At 34.6% G+C, this 27,054-nt stretch overlaps 2 protein-coding genes across 2 annotated transcripts; one reads left to right on the forward strand and one right to left on the reverse strand.

Annotated features, from left to right (window-relative positions):
* The first annotated feature begins 624 nt into the window (after nt 1–624).
* LOC141646253 (glycosyltransferase BC10-like) lies at nt 625–2,493 on the forward strand. The gene is made up of 2 exons (XM_074454211.1): nt 625–1,577; nt 1,680–2,493. The coding sequence occupies exons 1-2, from the start codon at nt 1,080–1,082 to the stop codon at nt 2,316–2,318; spliced, it is 1,137 nt and encodes a 378-aa protein (XP_074310312.1). The 5' UTR covers nt 625–1,079; the 3' UTR covers nt 2,319–2,493.
* A 1,182-nt stretch (nt 2,494–3,675) lies between these two features.
* Nucleotides 3,676–8,899, reverse strand: LOC141647931 (IAA-amino acid hydrolase ILR1-like 4). The gene is made up of 5 exons (XM_074456306.1): nt 8,268–8,899; nt 7,592–7,717; nt 6,369–6,683; nt 5,066–5,194; nt 3,676–4,257 (listed from the first exon to the last, which is right to left on the reverse strand). The coding sequence occupies exons 1-5, from the start codon at nt 8,631–8,633 to the stop codon at nt 3,853–3,855; spliced, it is 1,341 nt and encodes a 446-aa protein (XP_074312407.1). The 5' UTR covers nt 8,634–8,899; the 3' UTR covers nt 3,676–3,852.
* Between the last annotated feature and the right edge of the window lie 18,155 nt (nt 8,900–27,054).

Genomic DNA, 27,054 nt, shown 5'->3' on the forward strand with positions numbered 1-27,054 from the left:
TAATTGAAAGAAAAAAATATTGGTCCAATGATAAAAAATCATTGCCTATTTAATTAACACATTTAACTTTGTATCATAGTTCTCAGTGTCCAGTTAAGTAGTTCCATCTTATCTTCATCCAGTATTACGTCTATTTACCCATATAATATAATATCTTAATATATATAAATTAAAATTAAAATATTGTTATGGTCTCACCAAACTACATGAATTATTATTTTGGTGAAATATCTTTAAGTGTCTCCGTTAACAACACAACGCTACAAAAATATTAACATGTTTATACTACAAGGTCATAGTCATACGTAAACATAAACAATTAATCTCAACCGCACCCGTGATCTTCACGGGTACAAAAAATAGTTGCTTATCTTCAAATTGATGGTAACTTGGTTAAGCATACCTAAATTAGCCGAATTATGCTAGACCCGAATGACCCATTAGCCACACTAGAAAATTACAGCAGCGACGTTGGATCAGGCAAATGCATGCTAAATTCCCAACTTTTTTTGTCTAGTGTCCGTCATTCATTACTCTTCCTAACTAAATAACATATTTGCATGCTAAATTCCCATTAAAACATCCCCCCTATAAAAGCTCCACATACATCTCACATTTTGAACTAACAGATGCATTTTCCATGATTCAAACAAAACAAAAGATACAAAGGTTTTTCTTTCTAATCTACTTGACATTTCTATAACTTACTTTTCTTGAGTAATCCTTTCATTTTGGAGAATTGTGTCGTCGTATGTTGTTCAATCGTCTTGGTAATTCTGTTATACCCATTTTCTATATCATAAGATTCGATTGCTTCATTTCTTCGATAACGGGTTTTACATTAAGGTTTAGAAGGGATCACCTTATTTTTTAGGTGATCCTGATCTTGGATCAAATGCCCAGAAACTAGGATACCCACTTCATTCATTAGTCTAGGATGTCACATGACAGTTGTGGTATTCTACTGATTTTCTGGCATAATTTTCTGATACTATTGGGGGGAGATTTTGGGTGGTATATTCTGTTGATTTGTTAAGCGAAAATAGATATCGAAAAACCGGGGTTTGTTTGATAACCAAATGCAGGCAAGGATGATGAATGGGGATCAAGGCAGGAAAATGCAAAGCAAGCCTTGGTCGTTGAAAATACTTCATTTTTTCTTGATCTTCTTAGTTTTTGGGCTTGGGTTGTGTATAGTAAGTATGAATATGGTTCGATATTTTGGGGCGAGAAATATGTTCCATCAACAAGTGTTTGGGTACCGGCATTGTGTTGAAGAGACGAGGAGTCTCGAGTCATGGATAAGGCCGCCCTGTAACGTGATGCATGACATGAATGATACAGAGTTGTTTTGGAGGGCGACATTCGCTCCTCGGATTAAAGAGTATCCCTACAAGAGGGTTACTAAGGTGGCCTTCTTGTTTTTGACAAGGGGTCCTTTGCCACTTGCTCCTCTTTGGGAAAGGTTTTTCAAAGGCAATCAAGGCCTTTACTCTATCTATATTCATTCTTTACCTGGTTATCGAGCTAATTATTCCCGCTCTTCTGTCTTCTATTCCAGGCAGATTCGTAGCCAGGTACGCACGCCAATATCTATCTGTATTACTTGAATCACCCACACCTCTTATATATATATATTGTCATCGATCCTATAATTCTTATACGTTTTTTGTATGCAGGAAGTGGAATGGGGGAAGATGAGCATGTGTGATGCAGAGAGACGACTTCTAGCAAACGCAATGCTTGATCTCTCAAATGAGCACTTTGTTCTCCTCTCAGAGGCGTGCATTCCTCTACGCAACTTTACCATTGTGTACCGCTACATTTCAAAGTCTCGCTACAGTTTCATGGGCTCATACGATGACCGTGGGCCCTATGGGAGGGGCCGGTATGACAAGAACATGGAGCCTGAGGTGAGTCTTAAGCAGTGGCGAAAAGGGGCCCAGTGGTTTGAGGTTAACCGTGAGCTAGCCATCCGGATAGTCGAGGATAATAGATACTATCCAAAATTCAAGCAATTTTGCAAGCCTGCCTGTTATGTTGATGAGCACTACTTCCCCACAATGCTTACCATCGAAACCCCTCATTTGATCGCTAATAGGACCCTTACTTACACAGACTGGTCGAGGGGCGGGCCCCATCCAGCTACATTTGGGAGGAACGACATCTCAAAGGAGTTAATTGAGAGGATAATGGGAAGGAGAATGTGTTTTTATAATCACCGACTTGTTTACCTATGCCAGCTATTTGCGCGCAAGTTTGCCCCCAGTGCGTTGCAGCCTCTATTGAGATTGTCATCAGAGATGTTCGGATACTGAACCAAAGTGGAATTGAATGTAAAGGATAGATTTTTACGGGAAAAATCAGATTTGGTTTCGAAGCATTCATGTCAAGTACTACTGTTGTTTCTGGAATGCAGGAGATGATTATTGATTGTTAGGAAATTCGTTAGAACTACATTTGAACAGCATATGATGTATACATACATACAGGCTTCATTTCTTTTATAGTTTTACCTTAAACACGTTCTTTGCAAATACCCAATACTACTATTTGTTTCTTCTAACGTCACACTAACTCAATAACCCTATAATTAAATGAGGAATGCACAAGGATGGATGGGTTAATATCAAATGTGAAACCGTCCCGTACAAGACACGGTATGAGAGACAATCTTCAAATACCCAATACTATTGTCTGTCTTGCAAATCAAACACAAGAAACCCTCTACGCCCTCATCTGAAAACTAGCCAGTTTTTAACTTAGAACGTTGCACCCTTCACCCTTCTACACCAATACACCACTGTCCCTATGCTACCAGTTGCCTAAAATGATTAATTCATCATCGGTCGTGAGTTCGTGACTGTACAGGCTAGCGAGTTTATAACTTAGAACACTAAGTTCTCAAATTAAAACCATTAGTAATTAAACATAAACTTTATACTTTATAAGAAAAATCGCATGAGTCTTAAGTCTTAACAAGATGACAAAACTAAAACTACCTTTTATTAAACTCAAGTCCTACTTTACAAGAATAAAGCAAACTCTAAGCCCAAGAATCTACAAGAAATGATCTATGCAAATTTCAATATAAAATAATAAGTTTTAAAGCTAAAACTCCAAGTTATCATGAGTTATCTAATAAACTTATAAACCCCAATTTCGATTATAAATCAAACCGTGTGTTTTAACTTAAAGATAAGAGTTCTTAATGCATAACCTTGACTATTCACTCGAACAATTAGCAATCAACTCGAAGCACTTAATTTTCCTCTTGAAATATGGAACTTTCGAGATTATTAAAATCCGCTTGGTGGTGGTTGGCGTCTTCTTATTGTGTCAATGAATATTGGAAGGAAAACATGGTTGGGGTTTCAAAGGGGTTGAAGTTGGCGGTTACGAAGTTGGTGTGGATGGGGTAACCATTGGCGGCAAAGGAGGTGGTTTACCGTGGATTGGGTTTTGTGTATGGGGATGAAGGAGGGAAGCTGACAGTAGATTTGTATTTATACCAAAAGGTTAGTTTGGGCTAACATCTCCTATTGGGCCCATCCTATGCCATAGAACGGTCCTATAGGAGAGTAGCTGGCCGTTAATGTGGCGACTACTGCCTACAAATGCTGTTGGAAACTTCAAATCCTAGATAACTCCGTTTGTGATTTAGTGCAGCTCATATTTAATTGAATCCATGAGTTCATACCAAATAAATTATGAGACACAAGTTATGGTTCATCATTTCAGATAAATGCTCATCTAAAATTCCTTCTAAAAGTATTGCACCATTTAACCACATTTATGTGCATTTTAGATAGGAGATTCCAAGAGAGAACAATAAAAGAACCTAATAGCATCTTACAATTCATCATGTTTTTTTCTTTCTTGTGTTGGGCTCTCAGCTTCGTTTTGAAGAAGATACCTAACAGCTAGGGAAGCATGAAGAGCTGCGCCATATGGAAGAACATCTTCGTTTACCACGAACAGTGGGTTGTGTTCTGATCCTGTTTTACCGAGTGTCTCATTCTTCATCCCAACAAAGAAGAAGTAACCCGGGACTACTTCCTGGTAAAAGGAGAAATCCTCAGACCCAGTCAACATGGGTGCTTCTTTAACATTACGAGAACCGAGCATGTCCGTGGCGACACTGCTGAAAAATGTGTGCAAATTATCATCGTTTGTGGTTGGTGGGTAAAGCTTTGCACCCTCAGAAAAGTCAACAGTTGCTGAGCACCTCTGTACAGCAGCTTGACTTGTGATAACCTGAAATGTTGTACATCCATTGTTATCGCAGGAAATTCACTCAGATAGACCTAAACAAAGAGTTACTTGAAACCTTAATAAAAAAACAACACCAACAATACAGCTCATCCAGGATCAGATGTTGTATATTTGAGGGATCTCTCAAGGTCTTTAAGTGGTATCATGCTACGCTGCCGTGAATGGGCTAGAATTATTTGTCATGTAGAGATCTTCCTAGACGAAACCTGATAAAATGAGTGATGAGCATTTCTGGTCCTAAATATGCGTTCGCCCGTGTGTATGTCCACAGCCACACAAAAGTTGTAAGACATGTTCCTCGGACATAGAAATGTAAGTGTCCAATTGTCCAGGCATTGGACACATCTATCATTGATAAAAATTTTCATGTTATTAGTCCATAATATGTAGTCGAGTGTCCTTACTCATGTTCAAGTGCCCAATGTATGACAACCTCCACAGGTATTTGGGGGAATAAATGACCTACGCTGCTACGCAACACAGGTTTTAAGTAGAAAGTTTAATTTATGGTTGATATTCGACAGGAAAAGTTTCTTTTTATTTTTTTGCATAACTATCTTCTGGTAGAAGGTTTGGAGGGATTATTCAGAAAAGACGCTGAGTTCTACAAAAATAAAAAAAGTTGGAAGCTTTGAAAATTGTGTATAAAAAAGAATTCTTGGTTATTAATTAACTAAAGTTGTTATCTTTTAGTGTGAACCAGTATCATCAAACATGCAGAAATCTAAGGAATAAACTCCTATAGAGAGAATATAAACCATTAACTATAAGATGTGCTTGTGAACTTCACCTCCTCGATTCTCTGTTTAAGCCGTAATAGACTCTTCTTTAGTAGGGCTCGGTATGTTCCACCAATGGTAACAGAATCAGGTATTACATTGAAAGCTTCGCCTCCTTGGAACTTGCCTACAGTAACAACCTGCACAATTTTTTTTTTCGAACTTTGAAAAGAGTAGTAAAATAGCATGCAGCCAAGAGCAAATAAGTATGTCTATATCAACAATAACAGCAACTTTACCCCAGTGCCACAAATGTGAAAGGGGGTGGGGGGTTCAGATGTATGCAGCCTTTCCGTGTGTTAACAATAACCACACACAAATGGGGTGTTTCTGGATGACAAGTCATGAAAATTGCGTCGAGAAATGCATTGAATGATTGTTAACACAAAAAAGCACCCATTTCAAATATCCTATATTCTAAGATATCTCGAAAAGCTTGAAGATCACATGAAAAATTATGTCGAGATATAAAAAATGGAAAAAAAAAATTAAGGAAAAGAATGAAGAATATCTTAAGATCCTGATGCTCCTAGCCTCCTAGAATCCTAGGTGAGAATATTAGTTGCCTCTATATAAATGTCCACTTCAGTACCTTTTGTTAGTGCACTGTATTTGATGTTAATCATAGAGTTCTCTACTTATCAAAGAATCTTAAATAAGTAGGGAGTATTAATAAATGACATTATTCCAATATCTTCACCCATAGAACAAAGATATACTGTATTCTTGTCAGAAAAAAAAGATATATTGTATTATATATAAGTGATATTTACTGATAAACATTATTCCATACTCGATGAGTCATAATTTCACTAATTTTTGTCTAACGAGTTACGACTATGATGGAATTAAGTAAACTAAGTCACCAAAATATTTGAGCTTCTTACATACGGGGGTAGCTGTCGGTTAACAAACAAATTACAGGTCAACCATAAAGAGTGTCTTTATTAGGGGAAATGTTACATACATCCTACCCTCCCTTACCTCGTCATAGACATAAGCCTTTGAAGCAGTAATTGTAGTTGTAGTTACTGATAAAATATGTTTCAATAAAAGATTCTATGCCTTTTACAAAAACAATTATTTTCTTCCTGCTCATCCAAGAGAATGGTCCAGCTATCCCCAGGTTACATTCTTTACATCACTTTTATCAAATAAAGGAACGGTTTTGTCAAGTAGATTCCCTCACTTCAAAAAGTGAATTTTTTTATTCTCGTCTCTTTTTAAAAAATTGATTGATGGTGAAGCGTATTTCAAAAGAAAATATGCTCAGTTTAAAAAATTTACAGCAGAGTTAGGAAGGAGAAAGTTTACTTGTGAATCAAGGGGGTCAGCTTCGCGTGAAATAATATGCTGCAAGCTGACAATGACATTAGAAGCAGCCAATATCGGATCAACTGTGTGGTGTGGAATTGCCGCATGACCACCTTTTCCTCTGATTACTGCCTCGAAGAATCCACTTCCAGCCAAGAGTGGACCCGACCTGCCGGATATCTGACCCACTGGCAAAGCCGAATTGACATGCAAACCAAAGATGGCTTCAACATTCTCTAAAGCTCCATCCTCGATCATTTTCTTGGCACCCCCATATCCTTCCTCCCCTGGTTGGAAAACCAGAACGATTGTTCCCTGCAAGTTTATTAAATATTAAGAATTCATCCAAATAATACTCAGTATGTGAGAGCTCCGAGATCTATGGCCTGTTGATCACTCTCTAGCCACATTTTTTAGATCATTTCCAAGAACCAAAACACATCTGCAATTGGCAGGATGAAGGGGTTGGATGTATACAGTCTTATGATCTTAACCGTGTTAAAAACACAGGAGAATTATTTACCAATGACCCATAATTGCAAATAGGGTAGAATTGCATCTCTTCTTGGCAATAAAAAGATGTTATCAGTGTAAAGAGTCGTTTTGTTTTACTCCGTTTAATCCAGAACCTTAGAACAGTTAGTCTTTGACTCCACTGGAAACATTCCAAGAACAAAAAACCCAAATATGCTAGGAATTTTACTTTCAAGGTTTTGACTCAATTATGTACACTGTTGGCAGATATGTAACATTAGTTCAACTGTGACATTCTCAAAATTAGGTGTCCAACATATAAAACCTTCATGCCTATGAAACTAATGCAATTATTGCAATGAGATGTAATCTTACAATAGCATTATGAACATGTCGGACATTTTTTTTTTATCAGAACTTTTAAACATTGCCACAGATGCACTGATGTCAAAATGGAATGCGAAAGGTGTCAGGTAATTGACTAGGAACTATCTGACTTTGGAGGTCAGTCAATGTCAACTTTGACCATTAATTTCTTCCGACATGATAATATACACTGTAAAGTTTATTACGGTTGATTTCTAAAGAGCTACGTTCATACTATCAGTAATATTCACCATGGGAAGACTGGATGAACAGTCGGTAACTCTATATTGCATAGTCCAACAGTTTGAGCCACATCTATTAATATCTAGCAGCAACAATATTAAAACACTGACTAGGAAAGTAAAGTCAAGCCGTAAACTGACATGTATCTTGGTTCGATGTTCTTGGAGGATCCTTGCGGCACCAAGCAACATTGCGACATGAGCATCATGGCCACAAGCATGCATTTTGCCAGCCACTTTACTCTTGTGTTCCCATTCAACCAGTTCCTACAAGATTCAATATTCGTCATAAGATTCTCACCAACCTGAAACTTTCCTTGCAATCTTCTCTTCCCAAAATGCATAAAGCACTCATCTTTATCTCAGGTCAGTAATATACATGCAATCAAACACTTGACAATGCGGACCATTTCCATCACCAAGCCCACTATATTTTGAGAAGCATATGCATAATTCGACACGAACAATAATTATAAACAGTGTTATGTCCAATGACAGCAACTCTACCATTCAGCCTCACCACAGACTAGTTCAAACTAGTGACATTAATTAATGACAAACATCTTAAACATAAATTCTCATAATTCAGCCATCAAAAAGTACACAAGCAAATTGGTTAGCAACACAACACATCAGTACCAGGATACAGATTCCAGAAACCTATTAAATTTAACCTTATAATGGCAAAAAAAACTCATCAAACCAAATATGTCAATACAACAACATTACCCCAGCGTCTCAATGGCCACGCAAATTGGTTAGCAACACAAAGAGGCTGCTTCTAAAAAAAAAAGAAACAACTTTATTTAAGCATTACCTGAATAGGGAGAGCATCCATATCAGCTCTCAATGCAACAAATGGAGGTTTCCCAGTACCAATATAACCAAGAATACCAGTAACAGCAACTGGGTATTTGTAATTAACACCCAACTTATCCAATTCATCCCTAATAACTTTACTAGTCTCAAATTCCTCAAACCCAAGTTCAGGATTCTCATGTAATTTCCTCCTAATTTTCACCATCCAATCAAAAAAATCAGATCTTTGTGTTTGATTAATAAAATATTTTGGGATCTCTTCAACCTCATTTGAGTTCAAGTAAGTGTCACAAACTGAGAGTTTTACAAGTAACAACAAGTGTAAAGATAAATACACACAAACCCAGTTGTAAATACTCATCATTTTAGTGTTTGATGATCATATAGAGTAGACTAGTATATAAAACATGCATCAACATAAAAAATATGAGAAATTTGAGGTGGGATTTAATGGATTTTTCACCTCATAAAATTGATGGGAAACATTAGTGACCCATTATTGTACTAGAAATAGAGATAGAGATTGACCTTGTATCTACCATTCAACATGTTTATATACACAAATGACTAATATAATCATAAACATGCTCATATAATGCAGATGGTACGACTAGTGTGTTATTTCCGTTAATCATGTAATTAAGGGGCGTATTTTTTCACATATAACTTTTATTTTTTTATATACGTTTTTTATTATATTATCTTATTATTTTTTTCACCAACTTACCAAATTGATTTTTTTTCCCCCTTCCCTCGTTCCCCTTCACCACCAAGTCACTAGCACTGCTTACTCCGTTCACCAATTCCGACCAATATTGTCGCCGAGAGAAGTATGAATTGATAGGAGAGAAGTATGATAATTAGAAATTAAATAACAAATTGTGGGGCCAAAACATTAAGGAAAGTAATAAAATATGGATAAAAGAGTTGGATAGGTTTTGGTGATAGGAGAGGGAGGGAGGGATGAATAAAATAAGAGTACAAGTTTGCAAAATAAGTAAGGGGAAGAAAACCTGAATAATCCGTTTAAGGAAATAGGGGAAGAAAATAGTGAATAGAGGGAGTATTTCCTATAATGGTACCTTGGTATTTTTAGCATATACTATAGCCTATAGGTATGGCCATGATAGTTTATAAATGGACATAATATTTTGTATTTAAATATTTATTACATTCAATATTTCACATTCTGCACAAATTTATCTCTTATCTTTTTATGATAAAGAAACTTTTTTTAAAAGAACTTTATGATAAAAATTCATTGATTTTTTATGATAAAAAGTTGAGTATTGGTAAATTAACATCATTAATTTATAGGGAAAAAAAACTTAAAAATACTCATTTCATTACTTCTTAAGATTTAAATTTTTACTTTCTCTAATCAAAATACAATGAGGAGAAACGTGAAAAATAAATAAATTGTCAATTTAAATTCCATAAATAATACACTGAAAAGTAAAACTCTATAGATACCGTGCATACATTGCACGGGGTCTATACCAGTAATGTATAAAGATGTTAAATAATACTCCCTCTAATTTCCTATGTTATTCCTCTTTCTCTTTCAGTCCAATTTCATTATTGTTCCGTCTTTTCTTTTTTGGACAAGTTTCTGTGGTCAAAAATCAACTACACTTTATGCGAGGTCATGTATATTGTGTGGTCCAAATTGATTCTCTTAATTCTTGGGAAAAAAAGACCGGAACAATATAGGAAATTGGAGAGAGTAAATATTACTCCCTCCATACCATACAAATGGTAACATGGTAAAAAATGAGGTTTTTAAGAAAAGAGGGTAAAAGAATGGGTAAAGAGGGAAGAAAATAGGTGGCGTATGTAATTGTGTGTTTAATTGTGAGTTGGTAGGTGGGGTATGTAGTGACATTTTATGTAAATATCAAATGGGTATAAGAATAATTTGGTAATGTTGTGGGTTAAATAAGGAATGTTACCATTGATGTGGTACGGTCGTATTAGGTAAATGTTATCATTGGTCTGATACAGAGGGAGTATAATATAGTAACATGCTTAAGCGGTATAATCGTATAAGAGAGAAAATTTGATAATTTTAATTTTCACACAAAAAAGATTGACGTATAATATCTTTATATCAATAAGAGAAAAAATTGTGAAAAAAAGTGGGCAAAATATTTTTCTCATATCATACCGTATTATTAATGCAATTACATCTGTGTAACAAAATCAAAATACTTATTAATGTGGTTTTGCATATTGAAATTAGTAATAATATCCTCTTATGTAACCAGTCGATCGACTAAAATGGGCTGTCGATCGACTTTTCTGGGGAAACAGCAGCATCCAACCTCACTCTGGCCAGCTTCATCACGTCTTCACGCATTCCAACATGATATCTACCGCTTTACCTTTTCATCTTTGCCAACGCGTATTTTACACGGTAAATATCGTTAGCTACGTATTTGCAAAAATTATAAAAGTTAGATATTTTTAATGTACTCGTAAAGACAAATCAAACAAGATCTCGCATGAATATATTTTCACTTATATGTTGAGAGAAAATTGAAATTGAATATTCGATTGTAAATAGTGTGGAAAATAAAGTTGGTAGAGTGGAATGGAATGAAGGAAGTACTATACCTTAAAAATAATATGACATGACGTGTGGACTTCTCATAGAGAACTGCAATTAAACGGGAAATTTTTTAAGCAGTACTGTATAGGGAAATTGTATAAATATCCGTTCTTATTGTTACTTTGTTAATTATTAAGGGAGTGGGTCATTAGTGACAGTAGTGGATAGATGACCGACTGCTGTTCACATAATCACATGCCTTTGTTTATCCTTTCATGGCATTGCATTGCATTGCATCATCTTATCTACGCATTTTCAACGTGTAGTTTTTTCCAAGTGTTTGTTGTTCAAAAGTTCACGTCTCTACGTTTGTCTAAAAAAAAAAACAATTCACGTCTCTTGACTCTTAAGACAAACTCTAATCTCTGTTGAGATTTTGTGTATATTGATATGTTAAGACATCGACATAATATAATTTAGAAATATGGTATATTAAAATTTATCGTAAAGAAGAATATTGTGATTTTCTAGCATATAATATAATCGATTATCGATATTAAGAAATTTTCAATAATACTATATATACACCATAATTGTAATAATTAGAACGACAAATAATTATCAATAATACATCAATTCACTCTATGAAGTCGTTTGGTTGATCAAGGAACTTAATTTTCCTAGGAACTTCAATTTCATGGGAATTAAGTTCATGCATCCAATTCGGGTGAATTTGATAAAAGTGTTTGGTTGTTCATGTAGGAATTAAATTCCATGGGAACTTCAAATAACCAAGGGGGAGTAGGTAAGACAATTCCTACATCATGTAGGCATTGAAAGTTTCTGGAAACTTCTAATTCCTCTATTTTCCAAAAAATATGGCAACCAAACAACCCATATTTTTGCAATTCATGGGATTTTCCAATTCCTGTGTTTTGCAAGTGTCAACCAAACAACCCCTATGAATTCCTCCCTTCTTTATTTCTAATACTCTCTCCTATTCACTATTTTCTTCCTTATTTCCTAAACGGATTATTCAGGTTTCTTCACCTTTCTTATTTTGGAAACTTTTACTATTATTTTATTCATCTCTTTCCTATCAACAAAACTCACCCAACTCTTTTATCCATATTTTATTATTTTCCTTAATGTTTTGGCCTCACAATTCCTTATTTAACTTCTAATTATTCATACCTCTCTTCTATCACCAAACCCATCCAACTCTTTTACTCTTATTTAATTACCCGCCTTAATACTCGTGCCCACAAACAAAGGGAAAAAAATAGAGACTAGGAGGGAGTAGTTTCTTTCACCCTTTCTCTTCTCTCGAATTTCATAAATTCTCATTTAAGACGGAGGCATTCGTCTTAAGATTAAGACGGGTCAAATAATAACCCATTTTTATAGATAAGATAAACATCTTATTATTCTTTTAAACACTCTAATTTTGTCTTATTCATACAAGTGAGTACTACTTCACCGGTTTTAAACTTAAGACGGATATAAAAAAGACTTAGGCCCTGTTCTTTTGGACTGAAACTTATCGATCGATCCGAATCGAATCGAACTTATAGGATCTCGAATCGAACTTAACTTATAGGATCGAATCGAACTTATTGGATCGAATCGAATCGAACTTATAGGATCTCGAATCGAATCGAACTTATAGGATTTGAATCGAATCGAATCGAACTTATAGGATTCGAATCGAACTTAAATTAAGTGAGGTATAGGATCTCGAATCGAACTTATAGGATTTGAATCGAATCGAATCGAACTTATAAGATTCGAACTAAACTTATAAGATCTCGAATCGAATCGAACTTATAGGATCTCGAATCGAATCGAACTTATAGAATCGAATCGAACTTATAGGATCGAATCGAATCGAATCGAACTTATAGGATCTGAAGTGAACTTATATTAAGTGACTTTAAGTCCAAAAGAACAGGGCCTTATTGCTCGAATTTATATGCCGAGCATTAACAATAATGATAAAAAGTGGTATAAATGATAAATTGTTTATTACTCTCTTACATAATTCACTTTTTGAAACTTATTGTCTTATATTAATTTTTTTTTGAAACTTACTCCCATGAAATGTTACTCTTCAAAAGTTGCTCCCATTTAATAATTCCGGCAAAAAAAGAAGAAAATATGACAGATTTGCCCCTGACTTATGTAAAAAATAGAGTTTTGAAAAACACCTTAGAAACATATTATAAGCGTATGTGAGTGTTTGGTCAAGCAAAAGTGTTTCTTTTCATAGCCTTGATTATTGTTATAGTTTGTCTGATTACACCACTGGCTCGGATTCCTGTTGTTTCCCACACTTGGTGCTGGGGTTTGATAGTTCCCTTTGTTTCCACCTCTATTACCGCCCTTGGGTGTACTTCTACATTCAAAAGCTCGGTGACCTAACTTGTTGCAATTGTAACATCTCCACCCAAAGATCGCACTTGAACGTTGGTCCCAACCACCACCTAAGCTCACTCCACCCCCATAACTAGACCCTCTAGTTGAATATTGTTTAAGTTGAGTATTGTTTTGTTTCTTACTACTCCGGCCAATGCCTTTTACTAATAGTTTCACACTCTCTTTTCTCGTCCCTCTCTTTCTTATCTTCCTTCAGCATAGTTGATATCCTCTCAGAATGACCAACTCTCTGGTATACTTCCTCCACGTCTATCGACTCTCTAGTTACGAGCCTCTTATTAATCTCAATTGATATTCCCTTCTCAAATCTCACAGCCAAGATTTCATTACCCAAGTTTAGGTCACTAACATACTTCGACAGTTCCATGAAACGGTTATGATATTCTTCCACTGTCATCTTCTCTGTCATATTGAATGAGTCAAACTCAGGTCTCATTCTACTTCTTATATGTTCTTGCACAAACTGTTGTCTCATCTTATTCCGGCTCCACCACAAGCCTGCTTTTCCCTTCAAATAAACCGCAACTTGATCTACTTTCAATTCATTTGGGCAGTACAACAGTTCAAATAAGTTGTCGAACTCCCGACACCACTCTCCCAGCAGTGATGGCTCACCCAACCCATCATATTTAGCAGGCTTATGACGAGCAATATATGAGCTCATCTTACCAGCATCAACCACGGGTTCCTTCTTTGAGTTCTGCAAGGCTGCTGTCAGCACTGCATTCATCTCTAGCAACCTCTCTATTTCCACAACAGTCATATTTGCTGGAACTGACGACACGGCACTAGTAGAAAAAGTGCTATTGACATCGCCTTAATACCATCATTTCTTATTAAAAATGATGTAATCTATAATAATAAATTTTTTATCATCGGTTTTTAAAAAAACGATGTTGTACATTTTATTTTTATTATTTATATCAGTTGATAGCATCGGTTATTAAAAAACCGATGTTAATATATTTACATTACATCGGTTTTATTAAAAAACGATGGCAGATTTAGATTGTATTTACTTTACATCGTTTTATATTCGACGTCACAAAAGCCATTATTCACGTAATAGCAAACCCGTCCATTCAGTTCCCCTTCTCATAATTTTGACAGAAACCCCACACAAACCCCTTTTCTTTCCCCATAACGAAACCCTACGCAAAACCCTTTGCTACCCGTCGGCGCCCTCCTTTTCACACCAACACTACGTCAAATCGGACCATCAATAAGGAGCGTATCACAACGGTTTAATGCATTTAATAACGACACTTAGATTATTGTTTTCCAAATATTGGCAGAAACCTAGACCGCGCTAATAAGAATAATGGTTTCCGTCGAAAATCGTTCTTATTATAATGTGACAACGGTTGTTTAACAAACCGCTATCAAAAACGTTTAACGATTTCCAAAAACTCATTATATAATCACCCTTATCAACGGTTGTTAGACAACCGTTACCAGTTTAAGAAAACGGCGTTTCGAAAACCGTTACTAAATTAACACCAGTAACGGTTTTTGGTACCCGTTGTTATGTTATAGCTACGGGTTTCTTGTAACCGTTATCATTTTCTATTATAAAATAAAGGTTCCTCTGTATCTGTTGTCATTTATCATTTACGGGTTAAAAATAACCGTTATATACTTTTTCAATGTTTAATATTCAATCGATGCATGTATGATAAATAATGAACCGTTGCATGCATTGTTTTCTTTGACCATTATTACTATTCGTCCATTATTATCACACATGCATACATATTTTCCTATAACTATCACTTATAATGTGACCAATTAACTATATTTACCAATTCAAAGTTCAATCAATCATAGCCTATAATTTAATTAAAAATATTACACTTCGATCACCATGTCGTCATCTTCTACACCCGCCGAATCACAATCAAATACGCGCTATGTCCATCCTTTTACTTGTATTATACACAAATTTCCAATCAAATATGATGACAATGGTAAGGCTTTTTCGAGAAATTTTACTTGGATGAGAGATATGCTTCGTCAAGGTGGTTATACGAACGTTAAAAAAGTGCACCCAGCTTTGACTAAAGTTCATGCTTTTTTTGGTTACGCAATGATCGAGTTTGAAGGTTTTGGGAAGAAGTTGGAATCTTTTCGTCAAGCTAGAAAACTCCAGGCAAGATACGAGGATCATGATGCTGGGAAGAAAAATTATTATACGGATGATGTGTTACAAGCGCAATATTTATGGATTGCAACCGATTGTGACATTAATCTATTAAGAACATATCGGCACTATATTGACACTATGTCTCGTTCATGGGAAGCAAACCAAGTGCCTCTTAATAATCCACATATTGAATTCCCAATATTTATCTCAATCGCAGGGGAATTACAAGATGATTATGTTAATTAATTATTATTATTATTATTCTAATTAATGTTGTTAAAACCGCGTGTCTTTTAATTTCTTGTTATGTATGTGTTTTTCTTGAATATATGCGTGGTAGTGTATTTTATTTTCTAATTATTTATTGCAAGTTACGTAGGTTTAAAATATTTGTTAATAAGTCAACTTTTACATTAAATTAAATACCAACGGTTTTGAAAAAAAATTATAAATGTGACTATAAATGTTAAAGCATCATTTACTAACATTCATTAATCAAATCACAATATTTCATCTCCATTACACAAATTTGAAATAACATGGCAATGAACCCTAATTTTATCAACAATGAAGAATGGCTTACACAAACGATTGAAGATGATGGGAAGGTTCTCGCCGGGCTTCCCTCCGATCAACACGCATTAATTAAAGCATCCCTTGAACATCAACGAAATTATTGGATTAAGAGGCGTAAAGCAGTCCGGCTTGTCAACCAAGCCTCATCATCATCATCATCATCATCTTTATACCCTCGTCGGCCTATTACTCGCAACTTGACTGCAGCCAAAGATATGTTGAGTTGCACTCTTCCAACCTTATCTCCACATGCAAGTCGTGTCCTTGCATATATTCAATCTATTATTGCAAAATATGAAGCCAATGACCTGGAAGTTAGCGGTATACCAGAGTGGCGTAATTGGTGGCAGGTTAAGAAGCGCTTTTTACGCTTAATCGGGGTTGTTCGGACATATTATACATCTTTTGATTTCTGATAAATGTTGTAATGTATTTGATTTAAAATTAAATGAAATGATCATTTTTAAAAGTGTTGAGTTATGCTTGTTTGATTTGCTTGCATTTTTTGAATTCCATAGATCAGTCAGTAATCAAGATCAAGATTGATGCTACATAATACTCATCAACAACGGATCACCTACAACAGTTGTCAATTGATTCATCAACAACGGTTCACCTACAACCGTTGTAAATTGGTTCATTAACAACGGTTCGTCTACAACCGTTGTCAATTGGTTCATCAACAACGGTTCACTTACAACCATTGTAAATGTGTTCATTAATAACGGTTCACCTACAACCGTTGTCAATCATGACGTTCTAACTTCAACGTGCACCGTTTATTAATTGTTTGACCATACGACTCAATATATTAAAAAAATAAATACATGTAAGATATGACCATACGACTCAATATATTATAAAAAAATTAATTGTTTGACCATAAGGTATTTTTCAAGCCGTGGCTAATATTTCTCATTATTCTTGATTTGACCAATGCAAGGACTGTTCAGTTATTTTTTATTGAATCAACGTTGCATTATTGGTGGGTTTGAATCAACAATGCATTATTGGTGGGTGATTCTATAATTTTAATTTCCAAAATTATGGTCGTTAACCAAGGTACAAATATTGTGAGTCCATGGGTGCAGAGGGATCGTAAGTTGTCAGAAGAAGCAGAAAATAAAAGATTAAGGGAATTGCGTCGTCAACCGAGCTATATTGAAAGCGAGAAGAAAATGGTTGTGTTACGACAAAGTTTAAAGGAACAATATCCTTTCCATTTCATTAAGTTCCCCCCGAACATATAATTCTTGAAGGTAAAGATGAGAATTCATCGGCTTTCGAAGTTGGTTCTTCTGAAGATTTGATGGTGGGGTATATATTACCCAGATGCGATTGATATGTATCTACCGTGAGTGAAGCAACAAAAGCTTGGTGTCGATGGTGGTTTAGGTCATCAAAAGTGATGTCGGATTTGGAGGAAAAGACCAGAGTTGAAATAGAATCCTACATCATTAATGGGAAGAGATATTATCCATGAGGTAGTGTATTTTGGGTTATTTGATTAATGTATGTTTATTAGTTGCTTATTGGGTTATATTTAGGAAACTAATTGAGGAAAGAATTTTTTAATATATGCATTAATTACGTTGGGTTGTGTATAATTTAGTCTTGAATTTCCATTTCCCCCCACTTGCTATCCCAGTTGCCTAATTGAGGAAATAAGTTTGTACTAACTTAATACGGAGTACCAATATGGAAGATGCTTTTTTGTTTGGCGGGAAAAATTTGACACAATGAAAGATAAATGACAACGGTTACACACCAATCGATGTATTATAATGAAAATAATTACGGGTTTATAGTCAGCCGTGGTCATATTGCAAAATACAGAAGACGGTTTCGCTTAACCCGTTTTTATTAGTTTCAATTAAATAATTCTTCAACCAACAAACATGCAAACCTTCTCCTCGCTCACTTAAAACCCTCGAACACCGAGTTTCTCTAGAACCACTACTATTCTCCATCGATGTCGCCGTCACCATCCTCATTGCCTCTGTCGTCCTCTCCGTCATCGCCATACCGGGGCCGGCTTCTGCTCTTTGAAGAAGTAATAATAAACCCTACTCTTTCGTCTCATTAACTTAATGTCTTTATTTTCTTTTTTAGTTGTGATATTATCCCCTAATTATCTTAGGTTTATTGTATGTTAAACAACACCTACTATTTTAAGTATATTGTGTGTTAAACAACACCTATATTTTTAGGTATACTGTGTGATCATTTATTTGAGACGGTGCTCCTGCTATGTCGACTTAATGCTTAAAGTTAGTAGTTTGTTAATTTCTGGTTTAGATATGGGTGGAAAGCGGAAAAGAAAAGATGGGAAAAGGTCAAACGAAGAAGATTCAGGTGATGAGAATAATTTGGAATCGGATATTGGGCGAATGAGCCATAGGGTTTCCATAGAAGCAATAGAGAAAGGGATACCTAATAAACTTGAATGGGATAAATTAACGGGGTTGCCAGATGGTATCTTTTCTTCAAAATTCGCGAGTTGGATTGGTTGTTGTGTAAGAGATTATGTGCCTCTCGGTTTGCCGCGTATCGATCAGTTGAGTAAGGACCAGGAGGAAAAGCTATGGGGGATAATAAAGGTATGTATATACAATAATAAATGCAGGGAGATGAAATTATCTTAATATTCGATATGTGCTATTAGCCGAAACTAACCAAATATGCTCACCATATATGCATGCAGCTTACACTGTCTCCCAAGAACATAATAGTTACCTAAAATAAAAAAGACAGAGGAATCCTTCAGAGCATGGAAGTTAAAGGTTGCTCCAAACCACTTGTTCAACAAGAATACCGGGGAGATAAACAAGAAACCACCAACGAAGAAGTATCGGTATGTCAGCCAGCAAGATTGGTATAAATTTATTGCTTATAGGCAGTCTGACAAGTTTAAGGTAATTTATCTGCGACTCATTGGGATCCCTTAATTAGTAATCACTTCATAAGTAATGAAATATGCTTACGTTACTCAATACAATTCATTTTATGAAGACTATGAGTAAGCAGAACCTAGAGAACATTTCAAAGAAAGAGTGCGTCTTTTATGGCTCCAGAGGTGGTTATAGGTTGATTAAGAAGAAGCTTGGAACTGTCAATCGTCACGACGCTTGGGTGGCCGGTCACACTCCTAATAATGAAAAGTTAGAATCTCCATATGATAAGGCCATCAAAGAGAAAATTGAAAGTTTAAATAAATATGTCACTCCTACCACTGGTGGTTGGTTATATAATTGTGAGTTTAAATAAAATTTTGTTGCATAATGGTATTTTGTGTATGTAAAGGATTTGTGAGAAGGAGGTACAGGAAGGAAAATGAAAGCCTGAAGGACGTGATGACATTCTTGCTAGGGCAATCGGCAAAGCAGAGCATACAGGTCGTGTGAGAGGGGTATCGACGCATGTTGGTATCACTAAGTATTTTGGGAAAACTACTCGAAGGACAATGAGTGGTGATCATAGGGTATATAAATACTGTATTTTATTCAAGATAATATATATATATATATATATATATATATATATATATATATATATATATATATATAGTGTCAAGTTCTCCTAAGTCCCTTATATTTTTTGAGTCCCTAAGTCTTAATATGGGCCTTTGGATGAAGGAGATGGAGGGAGGAGATTACATCTCAATGGAGGGCTAGAAATGCATCTAGCTAATCTCCCTTCCTAATCACTCTTAATCTCCTCCTCATTCTTATCATTCATTCATTCACTACTCTCTCATTCATTAATTCAAAAACAAAAAACCACATCTCTCTTATTCTCTCTTCCTCTCATCACCCAAAAAAAACCAAAAAAAAAAAAAAAAAACCGACCACCATCTATCTCTCTTTCTCTCTTCCTAACAAAAAAAAAAACCCAACAATTACTCCCTCCTTCACCACCCGGACAACCACCACCATCACTCATCCTCACCCTCGCCGTCCGTCCCCTCACCACCACTGACCGCCCTCTCACCTTCCACTACCGCAGCCACCTCCCACTACCGCAACAAAAAAAAACCGACCGCCTGCTTTTCTTATTTCTCTTTCTCTGTTTTTTTTGTCAGATCTAAGGTGTTTTGTGGTTTTTGGCTCGTGGTGGTTGTGGTTGTCTCATGGCGGTGATGGTTGGTTCGTGGTGGTAGTATATGGAAGTGGAAGTATGGTGGTTGGTGTTGTCTAACACCTCAGATCTGAAATTCGGATTTTTTTTTTTTTTTTTTTTTAAATCTCATCTATAGCTGTTGTTGCTTGTCATCTTATAAGTATGACATGTGATTTTTATCTATACTGATTGCGTGACATAATTGGCATTCCAAATTGCTAATGTTATCATTACTCTCAGCTTCGTATTTTTTGATTTCGTATGTTTTGATTTCATCAGTTTCGTATTTTTTGATTTCGTATTTTTTAATTTAGTTACTCAGTTTTGATTTCGTTTTTTAGATCTCGGTTTTGATTTCATCAGTTTTGTTAATATTTTTTGATTTCGTATCTTTTAATTTAGTTACTCAGTTTTGGTTTCTTGTTAAAATTATAGATCTTGTTAAAAAAACCGTTTAGATCTTGGTGTTTAAATATTATTGGTGTTTTACATCGTTTTTTATTTTTTATTTTCGTTTTACATCATTTTTTATTTTAGATCTAATATTGTTGGTGTTTATCTTGGTTTTTTTACAAATCTCGCCTTGTTAATATCAGTTAAAATTTCACTTTTTTTTTTGTTAAAATTACACTTTTTTTTCGTTAAAATTACACTTTTTTTCGTTAAAATTACACTTTTTTCTGTTAAAATTACACTTTTTTCTATTACAATTACACTTTTTCTTGTTGGAATTACACTTTTTCTTATTACAATTACACTTTTTCAAGTTAAAATTACACTTTTTCTTGTTACACTTACACTTTTTCTGTCACAATTACACTTTTTCTTCTTACAATTACACTTTTTTTTGTTACAATTACACTTCTTATGTTAAAATTACACTCAATTCTGTTACAATTACACTTTTTTCTGTTAAAATTACACTTTTTTTTGTTGGAATTATATTTTTTTCCTTTAAAATTACACCTTTCTACTTTAAAATTACACTTTTTTCGGTTAAAATTACACTTTTTCCTGTTAAAATTACACTTATCTCTATTAATGACTAAAGTTACACTCTTGGACTAAAGTTAGACAGACTAATTTGGACTATTTGGACAATTTGGACTAACTAATTTGGACAATATGGACTAACTAATCTGGACTATTTGGACTATTTGGACGAACTAATGGAGTTTACGACTAAATTGAATACAATATTTACAACTAAATTTGGACTAAAATGATACAATTTTGGACTAAAAATACATTTTTGGACTGAAAATACACTATTTACGAATAATTTTGAACTAATAATACACTATTTACGACTAAATTTAGAGTAAAATTACACAATTAGAACTAAAGTTACACAATTCATTTATTTTGAGTCATTTAGATTGTGCAATTCCAATCATTGTCCACTAAAGTGTAACTTAGTAAATTGATAGTGTGTGTATCTTTTATCATTTTATGAGTGTAATTTTAGTCCAAAAAAGTGTAATTTTAGTCCAAAAAAGTGTAATTTTAGTCTACAAATGTGTAACTTTAATCCAAAAATGTATAACTTTAGTCTACAAAAGTGTCATTTTAGTCCACGGAAGTGTAATTTTAGTCCATAAAAGTGTAATTTTAATCCAAATTGTATAACTATAGTCCAAATTTGTGTATCCTTAGTCCAAATTGTGTAATTTTAGTCCAAATTGTTCTAACTTTAGTCCAAAATTGTGTAATTTGTGTAACTTTAGTCCAAATTGTTCTAGCTTTAGTCCAAAAGCGTACTTTAGTCATTGAGAGGGTAACCTTAGTAGAGATAAGTGTAACTTTAATAATTGAGATAAATGTAACTTTAATGAAGACAAGTGTAATTTTAACCGAAAAAAAGTGTAATTTTAACGGGAAAAAGTGTAATTTTAACCGGAAAAAAAGTGTAATTTTAACGAAAAAAAGTGTATTTTTAACGGGAAAAAGTGTAATTTTAACGGGAAAAAAAGTGTAATTTTAACGAAAAAAAGTGTAATTTTAACGTTAAAAAGTGTAATTTTAACAGAAAAAAGTGTAATTTTAACGTTAAAAAAAGAAATTTTAACAGGAAAATAACTGTGACTTAAACCGAAAAAAGTGTAATTTTAACGGAAAAAAGTGTAATTTTAACGGATAAAAGTGTAATTTTAACCGAAAAAGTGTAATTTTAACCGAACAAGTAAGTTTAATAGATCCTAAATCACACAATACCAAGACAAAATTTTAAATACGAAATTTGGCAAATATATATAACAAGACGGATATTAACAAAGTGATATCAACAAGAAAAAAAGTAAAGAATGAGATTTCATAACTAATAGATTTAGTACTAAAATCACACTATAATTTGTAAGAATGTCAATAACCCGAAAAAAAAGACCAAAACATCAAAATTGATAAAAAAAAAAAAAACGGAAATGGAAGAAAAAAAACGGGTCAATCAAAATTTATCTATTTTAGTAGATCTAAGATTAAAATTAAAAAACTCACAAATTTAAAACAATATTATATAGCAAGACGATATAAGGAGAAAAAAAAACAACAAAAAAAAATAAAAAAAACACCCAAACATCAAATTTTTTTTAAAAAAAAAAGAAAAAAAAATGACGTCGGCGGTGGCGGCGGCGGTGGTGGTGGCGGCGGCGGTGTTGGTTGGCGACTGTGGTGGTTCCGCTTTGTGGCGGTAGGTGGATGGTGAATGAGGAAAAAATGAGTAAATGATTTATTTAGATTTTTTGGATTTTTTATTTGTTTGGTTTTTTGGGTTTTTTTTTTCTTGGTTTTTTTTGAGAGAATATGGAGAAGTGAGATATAGAGAGAGAATGAGAAGATGTGATAATGAGTTGGTGAATAAAAGATGAGGAGGATTAATGTAGTTAATGAGAAAATTAGAGGAAGATGGACAAATTAGAGCATTAACCTTAATTTTTTTGTTCTCATCTAAGCCCTCCATTTCCAAGATCCAAAGGCTCACAATAAGACTTATGGACTCAAATGTAAGAGGTGGACTTAGATGATCTTATTACTATATATATATATATATATATATATATATATATATATATATATATATATATATATATATATATATATATATATATATATATATATAGAGAGAGAGAGAGAGAGAGAGAGAGAGAGAGAGAGAGAGAGAGAGAGAGAGAGAGAGAGAGAGAGAGAGAGAGAAGGGTTCTTATAAGTCCATTATATCATATAAGGCCCTAAGTCTTTATAAGAACCCTTAGATGAAGGGATTCAATGGATGAGATAAGAGAGATGACGCCTTTTTTAGAGCAAAAAAAAAAGGAAATGCTGGTTGTATGAGAGAGGGTACACATTTCACTGTTTGTGTACTTCTTGCAGAACAATCCCGCGGACAAACAGAATAAACAAACACTAATAATTCATTTTGCATGCTTTCCCTCTTCATTCACCATTCAAAACCTCTCAACAAGCAAAACCCATAAAAATCACCATTCAAACCATCCTAAATCCTGTAAAATGCATTATAAATCATCAAAAAAATAAGAGAAATTTGATTCCAACTGTATAACTACTTCATGTTGCCGTTGAATTTCATTCGCTTTGTTGAAGATAAATAAATTGTCATTCTTCATCAGAGAAAGACGCTCAAAATGACAGTCAGTGTTTGTGAAATGGATCATATGCAGATTGAAGTTGTCGTCGATGGTGAGTTATTTGCTTTCTTATTTGTGTCTTGGTTATTGTTGTAGCTTGATGTTCAAGAATAAAGTGCTATATGTAATTTTAGCTTGATGTTCATTATTGTAGCTTGTTGTTATTTCATTTGTGTTCATTATTCTTAATGGTGTTGTTCTTTCATGGTGTTCATTAAAGTTGGGATAATTGTTCTTTCATGGTGTTCATCGGATTTGTTCTTTCATTTTGGTAGCTTGTTGTTCATGGCAAAAAATGATGGAAATTTAAAAGCTTGATAAAGAACGAATTATAACTTCAGTGGGTTTAAGTAAAACTCTTACCCGTATATGTATAACTTCAATAATACAGTTTGTGTACTCATGCAGTTCTTATATTCATCGTGTTATAACTCCAGTGGTTTTTTGTATAACTTTTTGACAATTTCCTGCAGCTTCAGGTAACAGAGTACATAACTCCTGTAATTCTAACCCTAAATTTGCATATAAAATATTCCTAAACAACCAATTTTGATATAGTTATTCATGTTATAACTTAAGTTATACATTCATTAAGTGAAGTTATAGGATGTGGAAGGTTATACATTCTCTGCTTAGAGTTGTACATTATATGATTAGAGTTATACAGTCTGTGTCTAGAGTTGTACATTATATGTTGTAGAGTTCTTCATTATATGCTAAGAGTTATACATTGTATGACTAGAGTTATACATTCTGAAAACTAAAGTAATACAGTCTACAATGTATAACTCTAGGCATATAATGTATAACTCTTAGCATATATTGAAAATATATAAACATATAATGAATAACTCTAGACACAAAGTTATACATTATATGCCTAGAGTTATACAGTCTGTGTCTAGAGTTATACAGACTGTGTCTAGAGTTATACATTATATGCCTAGAGTTATACAGTATATGTCTAGAGTTATACAGTCTGTTTCTAGAGTTATACATTATATGCCTAGAGTTATACAGTTTGTGTTTAGAGTTATACAGACTGTGTCTAGAGTTATACATTATATGCCCAGAGTTATACAGTCTGTGACTAGTGTTATACAGTATATGCCTAGAGTTATACAGTCTGTATCTAGAGTTATACAGTCTGTGTCTAGAGTTATACAGTATATGACTAGAGTTATACAGTCTGTGTCTAGAGTTATACAGACTGTGTCTAGAGTTATACATTATATGCCCAGAGTTATACAGTCTGTGACTAGTGTTATACAGTATATGCCTAAAGTTATACAGTCTGTGTCTAGAGTTATGCAGTATATGCCTAGAGTTATACAGTCTGTGCCTAGAGTTGTACATTCTATGCTTGGAGTTACAGAGTAAATTCTAAGGGGTTATACATTCTATGCTTGGAGTTATATATTTCTTAATCATTTCATGGATGTTTGATTCTACTCAGATGGTCGTAAGGAAGCGGAAACTGAGTATTGTAAGCATTTGGCAGCGGAGTTTACACCTTGTGTAGGACAACACTTTTTTGAAATCGACGAGGCAGTGACATTCTATAAAATTTATGCATTGGCGTCCGGGTTTGATGTTCGGAAGTATACGACGAAAAAATGGCGCGGCGGTGAAATCAAGTCAAAGTTGCTGGTTTGCAATAGAGAGGGATTCACATATGTCCCAAAAGGCGAGGCAGTAATTAAAAAAAATGAGACCGGGATTAGGGAAGAAAAAATGCAATGAGGATTAACAACTGCGAAACAGAGGAAATATACAGTCAAGAGGGTAGGGTGTAAAGCACATGTCAGGCTATTTATGAAGAATGGAGTATTAGTAATTGACCGATTCCACATGGGGCATAATCACGAGCTTGTATCTAGTGAGGATCGTCAGTTTCAAAAGATGTCGCGGAACATAGAAGATTTTCACAAGTACTTGATAATGTACAACTCAAGGGTTAGTTAAAATTAATCAAACCTCCATTAATTGAATGACAAACTTTTAAAGTTATACACCGAGATCTTAGAGTTATGTAAACCTCGAGTAATTGATTGTGAAACTTCTAAATATTTTTTAAAATTCTAGAATGATTTATAACAGCCTTAGAGTTATATAGAAAGTTGTTAGAGTTATATATAATCGCAGTGAAGGTTATACTTTCAGATGTAAGAGTTATAAATAATAAGAAGTTGCACAATCAATCAATGGAGTTATGCATATGTTTCATGAAGTTATATTAAAAGGTGTAAGAGTTATAGTTGAGGAATTCTTGATTATTACTCAGCACTGATCAGGATTTGTTGTCCACTGCCATTGAGGATAGGAGCAACTAGGACGTACAACATGTGTAAGGAACTCGTAAACGGGTTCAAGAACATTGGTGCATCCTTAATTGATTTTAAGAACTTCCACCGAGATGTGAAATGCTTCATCCATAAACGGGATGATCAATTGTTCATAGACCGGTTCAAGAATATGGCACAAAATAGGCAGGGGTTTTATTTTGATTATGAAGTTGACAAAGATAATAGCCTTCGAATGGCAATCTAGGCTGACCGAACCGCTAGAAGGAACTACTCCGTTTTTGGAGATGCAGTGTCGTACGACCCAACATACTCAATAAATAAGTACAATATGATTTTCACGCCATTCACTGGCATAGATCACCATAAGCGATCAGTAACATTCTGTGGGGCATTGATTGCCCATGAAACCATGAATCCTTCCAGTGGGTTTTCAACAGGTTTTTGAATGTTATGGGTGGAAATGAGCCCAAGTACATTATCACAGATCAGGATGCGGGCATTATTAAGGCCGTACCCTTTGCCTTCAATACTGAACACCACCGATTTTGCATGTGGCATATAATGAATAAGGTGCCATCGAAGTTCGGGGTGACAAGGGAGGATTATAAGGAGTTCCTTCAGAAATTGAACAACATTATATGGGACGACAACCTAGAAGCAGACGACTTTGACGCTAGGTGGGCAGAAATAATGGAAGCGCATGGTCTTGTGAACGAAGAGTGGTTTACAGAAGCGTACGATAAAAGGAGCCAATGGGTGATGGCGCATTGCAGAGACTTGAACATGGGTGGTGTAATGAGGACAACCCAGAGATCAGAGAGCATTAATAGTTTTTTTAAGAAGTTTGAGCAGAAGTCAGGTACGTTAGTGGAGTTTTGGATGCATTTTGAAAGCGCTATGAACCATCAACGACATACGTAGAAGAGACTTGACCATGAAAACCGACACTCAACACCAGCAAGGGGGACGAATTTACCCATAGAGGAATATGCGTCAAATGTTTATACCCGTGA

Source organism: Silene latifolia, chromosome 3 (assembly GCF_048544455.1).
Source record: "Silene latifolia isolate original U9 population chromosome 3, ASM4854445v1, whole genome shotgun sequence".
NCBI lineage: Eukaryota > Viridiplantae > Streptophyta > Magnoliopsida > Caryophyllales > Caryophyllaceae > Silene > Silene latifolia.